The following is a 7814-nucleotide window of genomic DNA, read 5'->3' on the forward strand; positions in this document are numbered from 1 at the left end:
TGTTGGCTCCGATACTTTTCCAAACCCAGAGACCATCTTCTGGGTCGCGTACTCCCATTTGTGGGTCTCCCCTGAGACCCCAGACCTTGGCAGCATCTCTGCCTTTCCCAATCCTTCGTCGAGCTGCTTTTTATTGGGTGAAATACAAAACTGCACCGAGGCGAGGAGGGAGCCCGCTGGTTTTATGCGTGGCCATGTCTCACTCGCTCTTACAGCTCTTAATCTGAATTTTTCTTTTTTTTTCTGAACTGAAAGGTTGGACAGCATGACTTTGGGGGAAAAACATCCCATTGTGGTAGCGGGGGCTTATCAGCACTGGTGTTTTTTGCGATGTGTTGCAAGAAATGGGTTTTCCATTGAAGATCACACACTTGTGGATTTGTGACTCTAAAACCAGCCTGTCTGCGGGGTGGTTGGGGCTGGGAGAACCAGGCTGTGATGGTTGTCTGGGCTGGAGGAGCGGTGGGCAGTAGGTGCTGCCGGTTTCCCCCCTAATTCAATTCAGAAATTCCCTCTCTCATCCTTAACCCCCACATTTCCCTTTCTCTCCGCAGCCTGGAATAGTTTCTCCTTTCAAACGAGTCTTCCTGAAGGGCGAAAAAGGTCGGGATAAAAAAGCCCAGGAGAAGGTGACGGAGCGACGGCCGCTGCATACGGTGGTGGTGGCACTGCCCGACCGCGTCGAACCCGACGTGCTGCTCAACGACTACATCGAGAAGGAAGTGAAGGTGAGTCTGCCTGTCTGGGGCTCAGATATAACCATACAGAGTGGTCACATAACTTAAAGCCAGGAGAAACCTTCCAGATGTATTTAGCAGCTTCTAAATAGGGGCTTGGGGGACAGCAGCCCTTTGTGCTGGGTTGATGGTGTCTGTCGTACCGTAGCTGGCATGTTTGGGGTGTGCTTAGCGTGTGCGTGGCGTGGTAATGGTTTGCTTCTTCTTTTCCAGTATTTAGGGCAGCTCACCTCCATCCCAGGGTACCTGAATCCCTCCAGCCGCACGGAAATCCTGCATTTGATCGATAACGCAAAGGTGAGCACTCAGCCTGGTGGAATCACCCGCTCTGTGTAGTCTCTAACGTCCAGCGTGGAAAATAAGACTTGCGGAACTTCCTTGGGGCTGGGGCTGGGTCTCCTCCATCCCATGGGAGGGAAGCCCCTTGGTAGACCATTACCAAAGGGGAAACAGTTCAAGAAATCAATGGAAATACATTTATTTTAGAGAGCTCACCAGCTCCCGGGGCAGCTGACCCAAGAACACGATGCTGTCATCAGCCTCTCCGCCTATAACATCAAGCTGGTGTGGAGGGACGGCGAAGATCTCATCCTCAGGGTCCCCATCCATGACATCGCCTCCGTTTCCTACATCCGCGATGACTCCTCTCACCTGGTCGTGCTGAAAACAGGTAGGTTGTGGCCAGCACGCGCGGGCTGTAGCCTCGTGTTTTGGGGTTGTGGGGCAGAGCCCCACGGCAGCCAGTGTTGCCCTCGTGTAGGACGGCAGCCGGCCTGAGCAGGAACAGGACAAAGGCGGTGCTGGGTGAGAACAGACCAAAATAATTGGTGTCCTTTGTAGAATCCTAGAATGGTTTGGGCTGGAAGGGATCTTTAAAGATCATCGAGTTCCAGCCCACTGCCATGGGTGTGTGCCTCCATGGGTGTCTGCAAGGAGGACAAGCAAGGAGAGGAGGTGGAGGCAGCTCCTCCAGCCTGGTGTCCATGTGTGTGGGACCTGCCCTGCCCTTCCCAACCCTTGTGCAGGTTGCTGGGAGGATTTCATCCTGATGTTGGGTGTCTAAATGCCCGTGTTGAATAACTGGGGTGATACCTGTCACTTCTGACACGCCTTGCTCCTTGTAATCACCGGAGAGGGGCTCACATCGGTCGCCAGCAGCTCTGCGTGTGTGGAACTTGTGTGGCTTGGGGATGGAGTGTTTGGGGAAGGCTGAGCTACTTAGAGGATGTAATGGCAGAGACTTATCGGATTATAAACCTCCTGACAGCAAAAGACAATCTGGAGAGTAAGTGACTTAGGTGGCTGTAAGTCTGCCGATGGATTTCTGAGGGTGCCTAAGCTGTGGAAATGAAGGTGACGATTTACAGAGTTGTCAGAAACCAGCTCTAAATTACAGGCGTTTCATTCAGAGACTTTAATAGATTCACCGAGGTTGGAAAAGACCTTTAAGATCATCGAGTCCAACCGTTAACCCAACACTGCCCAGCCCACCATTAAACCTAAGGGCCACATCTACGCGTCTTTTAAATACCCCTGGGGATGGTGACTCCACTTTTCCATCACGACTTCTCTCTTTCTCAGCTCAGGACCCTGGGATCTCCCCGAGCCAGAGTCTCTGTGCCGAGAGCTCCAAAGCCCTGACTTCGGGCTCGCTGTCTGAGAGCGGCGTGGTTCCCGTTGAAGCTTGCTGCTTGGTGGTCCTGGCTACAGAGAACAAAGTAAGACTTAAACCACTTGATTACAACTCTGTCCCATGCTGGGGTTGCCTCCAGAGTCACCCTGTGGTGACGCTGGGACTGGGATCACTGGGAGGTTTCCTGGCTCTTACACCAGGGTGGTGACAACCTCTTGGGTTGATGGTGGAGAGCCACAAGCCCCAGGGTGGCCTCATCCTGCTCTTGCCCAACGTCCCCCAGATGTGTGACACACTGAGGCCCAGTTTTAAGACTCTAGGATGTGGGTTGGGCTTTGTGGAGGAGGAAACTTGGTCGCTGCTGAAGCTCTAGGACCTGGTTCAGACACGAGAGGGTATCTGGAGAGGGTTGTCCCTTGGTGGTGGTGCTCAGAGCTTTCTCCAGCAGCAGCAAATCCATGAAGACAACTGTGTCTTTCCCACAGCAGGATTTTGCTGACCAGGGCGTTTTTCTGATGCTGACCTGGAAATTTCGTTTCATCTGGTGTCTGGATCCAGAGATTCTGATCTCAGCCCGTGTTCTCCAACTTCTGCAGCAGGAACCCTTTTCCCCCTGGGTGGAGTTCTGCTCGGCTTTTTTTCAGCTCTAAAACTCTCCAGGGTGCTTGTAGCTATTTGGGATGTAGGTTATAGAGCCAAAATCCCAGGGAGCTGAACAGAGGAGTAGGACAGAGCATCGGCATGAAAGCTGGGTGCTAATTAATAGCTGTGAGTTGATGACAGAGCATCCGATCTCCTCTGGCCTGGCTCTGCCTGGCTGAAGAGGGCTTGGATGCTTCTCCAGCAGCAGGGAAGGCGATGAGGGGTGAGATATCTTGTGAGTTTGTCTCCTGTAGCACCAAGGAGAAGCCCAGGGGACAGCAGGAGGGAGCTAACGAGATTCGAGGCTTTTCATCTCCAGCTCTGCGGGTTGGGCAGTGTCCTGGATCTTGGATGAGTGGGTTCCCCATCCTTGCTGGGAGGACAACACCCTCACAATACACCACACTGCTGTCCCGTGCGGCGTGCCCACCGTAGGGAGCCAAAAAGAAAGGCCACCGTGGTGTCTTCTGCCTTCCCCCAGCCCTGCTTTGCTCCCTCCCCAGGTGACCGCCGAGGAGCTGTGCTCACTTCTCAGCCAAGTCTTCCAGATTGTTTACACGGAGTCCACGATAGACTTCTTGGACAGAGCAATATTCGATGGGGCGTCCACGCCGACGCGGCACATGTCCTTACACAGCGGTAAGCCCGTGCTCCCCCTGTTTGCGTCGTTCTCACCGGGCCCGTCTGAGGGTCAGAGAGTCACAGAATGGTTTGGGTTGGAAGGAACATTACAGATCATTGAGTCCCACCCCCTGCCATGGGCAGGGACACCTCCCACTAGCCCAGGTTGCCCAAAGCCTCATCCAGCCTGGCCTTGAACCCCTCCAGGGATGGGGCATCCACAGCTTCTCTGGGCAACCTGGGCCACTGCCTCACCTGCCGCACAGGAAAACATTTCATCCCAATATCTCATCTCAATCTCCCCTCTTTCAGCATCAACCCGTTCCTCCTTGTCCTGTCCCTCCCCCCTGATCCAGAGCCCCCCCATCTCTCCTGCAGCCCCCTTTCAGCACTGGAAGGTGCTGGAAGGTCTCCCCGGAGCCTTCTCTCCTCCAGGCTGCACACCCCCAACTCTCTCAGCCTGCCCTCGCACGGGAGCTGCTCCAGCCTCAGACCATCTCCATGGCCTCCTCTGAGCTTCCCCAGCTGGGCTGCGGGACATCAGCCATCGTCCTTGTCCCTTTTACCCTTTGCCTCTCTATTCAGACACTCAGTAACACAATCCCTCTGTGGTTCTGCATCTCTGCTGAGTCTGTCTGTATCCAGTCTGTCTGTATCCATGTCGAGCCAGACATCAGTGTGTTTGTGTAGATGTTCATGGGCAGGAAAAACACCAAATTTCTGCCTCTCAACCTCCATGTCTCAAATGTTTTTCCTTGCAGACGACTCTTCTACAAAAGTGGATGTGAAGGAATCTTACGAAATGGAAGCAAGCACTTTGTAAGTGAACCGGGGAGTGCTGCGCTCGCTCAGCACTCGGGTGTATTAGTGCAGCCTCGCTGCCAGGTTTAAAACCCCCGGAGCAGGAACTGCTGCGCTCTGCACATTGCAAAGCTGCTGCTCAGTCTGGCTGAAACATCGGACGGTGTTTTACTGTCTGGGTGCGATGCTGCGGTCCCTGCCTCTGCAGCACCCGTGGCTGGATTGTTCTGCCGCCGCGGGTGGCCGGAGAAGGTCACGTATGCAGTGTATGCACAGTCCCCTACGTCAGCAAAGCGGGGATGCGACACTCGCCCAGCTGCTTTGCTGTGGTGAAGTCCAGCTGGAGTGGCCACAAACGTTTTCCCCAAAACCCTTTTATTTTAGAAATTATTTTCCCTCCTGAATCGGTGACTGCTGAAAGTGATGACAGCATTTGTGGGGTGAAAACCTGGCACATCAAACCCCTTGTTTCAAATTGGCTCATTGTGTTTGAACATTTCAAATTTAATGCCAAAATAAGGGGATTTGAGACTTTCTCCCCGCACTGTTCCAAACTGAGAAGGCAGTTGGAGGGGATATTTGCCCCACATAGGGCTCCATTTTCAGCAGGTCACTAAATCAACACGGTTCAACTCCTGTGCTGTGGGAGCCTTCGGACACTCCCAGGAGCCAAGGCTGCCAGCCTCATTGCAGAGAGCACGTCACCACGTGCCTCCCCGCTCTCCTACACCGTGACCACCAGCGACAGCGATGCAGAAGGTGCCCGAGCAGCTCCGGAGAACTCATGCTCTGCTTGCGTTTCAGTTCCTTTCCAGAAACCTTGGACGCAGGTGACAACTCGCCCTCTTCCTTCTCCACACAACAGTCTCCACACATTAAGACGGTCAGCGAGAGCGAGCTGAGCACCACGGCCACGGAGCTGCTCCAGGACTACATGATGACGGTAGGGTCCACGGGGGTGGCAGGACAGGGTGGAGGGGTTTTCTTCAGGGTGTTTTGAGTGCTCTTGGGATCTGGAATTGTCACCTGTGTGTGTAGAACCTGAGCCCATGCTGGTGTAGGAACATCCCATCCTCCTCTTTTTTTTTTTTTTTTCCCCCCATCCAAATTGTGCTTGGAGGCTTCACGGGACCCAAACATGGGCTCACATCCTCCTCCCACAGGACCATCCTCACCCCCTTGTTCTCTCTCGGCGTGTTAGGGCATGTCACACCATCCATGGCACGGCAGGTCTGTCACTTTGTGAGTCACAGTCCCTGGTTTGTCCCCCTTTGAAAGCTGCCAGGCAGCAGCCTGTCCTGCTTTTCCACAGGGTTGAGCTGGTTTGTTACTGCAGCTCTTTTTAAATAGCACTGAAGGTGGTGGATACCATTCCCAGGCTTCCCATCGTCTCTTCCTCCTAAAAAAATAATCGTCAGTGACGTTTGCGGTCTGCTTCTTGTCTGCAGCTCCGAACAAAGCTCTCTTCCCAAGAGATCCAGCAGTTTGCGATGCTCCTGCATGAGTATCGCAACGGGGCATCAATCCATGAGTTCTGCATCAACCTGAAGCAGCTCTACGGGGACAGCAGAAAGTTCCTGCTCTTGGGTGAGTGTCAGCGACCGACCTGAGGGTGACAGCTGGCCCTGGGTCTGCTCCCAAGCCCTCATGATGTGCCCAGTGCTGATTTCTGCTGCACAGCCCTTCCACTGGGCAGCCTGAGGGGAGGCAAGGGGGTCGAGGGGTGGATGTGGGTGGCACAGAGATTCATTGGGGTGTCACCAAACAAGGAGCGACATCTCAATCCCTTCCTCCTTTGGAGAATCCTCTTTCCTGAGGGCAGCTGGATTCGTGACAATGTGTAGGGCCAGTGCCCTGCGTGCCAGTCCTGGGGGGCTTTGAGACAGTGCAGGGACCGAAACAGCTGCCTCGCAGGACTGAAAAGTGATGCCAGGTGTTTAAAGGCAGATCTGCTGAAGGTGCTGGTGTGCTGCAGGGAGAGGGGGTGCATGCAGCCATCTCACTTTTAACGTCACCGATACCAAAGCCAGTGCAAGGGCGAGGTCCCTGTGCTGGGAGGTTGACTTTATAGTGTCTGCATGTCACCAAAACGCAGATCCAGCTTGGTTTTCCCAGTTGCACCAGTGCCATGGTCCCTCGGACAGAGCTGGGCTGAGCACCATCCTGTCCCCTGGGGTTTGCCAAGGGCGGATGGTGTGAGACGGTGAGGGGAGGAGCAGCAGCCCTTCTGCCCAGGCTCTGACTGTGCTGGAAACCTCCTCTCAAGGTTTTTCATTCAAGTTTTTGAGCATCCAGAGTTTTCTTCTGAGTGGTTTGAGTAGTGACTGGGCCCTAAAGCTGGGACTGATGTTTTTGCCAGTAAGGACACACACCATGGAGGGAGCAGGGTGATGCTCAGCATGGCAGCAGCTCTGTGATTGCATCTGGAGCAGGATGGGCCCATCTGGACAAAAAGCCATTTAAATATCCTGAGCTTAAACCCTGGCTCTTGAGAACTCTCAACCCACCTCTTAATTACAAAGAAAAACAAATTAGTTACTTAAAAAACCTCAAAGAATAATTAGCAGCATGCCTCACCCTCCTCCTGCTGCCCCTCTCTGCATCGCAGGGGGTGACAGCACCTGTCTGGCCCCATGGGAATGCTGGTCCCTGGGCAGGACACACAGAGGGAGACAGGGACAGATGTTCCTGCAGCTGCCCTGCCCGTGCTCCCTCGGGTACGGCAGTAAGCTGGGTAAAGCTGAGCAATATGTTCCGCTGAGGAATTAGAAAATGATCCTTTCGAGCTCGGAAAATCCCGCTTGGGCAGGATTTTGGCCTCAGTGGGCAGCGGCTGCAGGTCTCAGGGGTAGAAGATGAGGTTTGGATGCAAGCTGGAGGCTCCAGTGGTCCCTGTCTCCCCAAGATGGGCTCCTCCAGCGTTTTGGGGAGCTGGGGAGTGACACTGCAGCCAGCCTTGGTGGCTGGGCTCCTCTGGAAGGTGCAGAAGCCCCAGGGAATTTCAGGCAGCTGAGAAAATCCAGGTCGAAATCTGTCCTGGATGATACTAACGCTTTCCTCCTTGTGTTTTCTTCCCTGCTCCAGGCCTTCGCCCCTTCATCCCTGAGAAGGACAGCCAACACTTTGAGAACTTCCTGGAGACCATCGGGGTGAAGGACGGCCGCGGCATCATCACTGACAGTTTCGGGAGGTACCGGCGGACTCTGAGCACCACCTCCAACTCCACCACCAACGGCAACGGCGCCGCCGGCAGCTCGGACGACCAGTCTGTCCCTTCGGAGGAGGACGAGTGGGACCGGATGATCTCGCACATCAGCAACGACATCGAAGCCCTGGGGTGCAGCATGGACCGTGACTCCTCCTGAGAGCAAGCCGGGGCG

The 7814-nt window shown here is 54.4% G+C and overlaps 1 protein-coding gene across 1 annotated transcript in view; it reads left to right on the forward strand.

Annotated features, from left to right (window-relative positions):
• Positions 1 to 7809, forward strand: part of CCM2 (cerebral cavernous malformation 2) — a 9226-nt gene extending 1417 nt beyond the window's left edge. The window contains exons 2-10 of the mRNA XM_010086991.1: positions 555 to 728; positions 951 to 1034; positions 1224 to 1407; positions 2319 to 2455; positions 3516 to 3651; positions 4395 to 4452; positions 5239 to 5377; positions 5883 to 6021; positions 7519 to 7809. Of these exons, the coding sequence (XP_010085293.1) occupies positions 555 to 728; positions 951 to 1034; positions 1224 to 1407; positions 2319 to 2455; positions 3516 to 3651; positions 4395 to 4452; positions 5239 to 5377; positions 5883 to 6021; positions 7519 to 7799 (1332 nt within the window). The 3' untranslated portion in view covers positions 7800 to 7809. The remainder of the gene's footprint in view (positions 1 to 554; positions 729 to 950; positions 1035 to 1223; positions 1408 to 2318; positions 2456 to 3515; positions 3652 to 4394; positions 4453 to 5238; positions 5378 to 5882; positions 6022 to 7518) is intronic.
• Positions 7810 to 7814: the final 5 nt, after the last annotated feature.

Source organism: Pterocles gutturalis, unplaced genomic scaffold (assembly GCF_000699245.1).
Source record: "Pterocles gutturalis isolate BGI_N339 unplaced genomic scaffold, ASM69924v1 scaffold36486, whole genome shotgun sequence".
Taxonomy (NCBI): Eukaryota; Metazoa; Chordata; class Aves; order Pterocliformes; family Pteroclidae; genus Pterocles; species Pterocles gutturalis.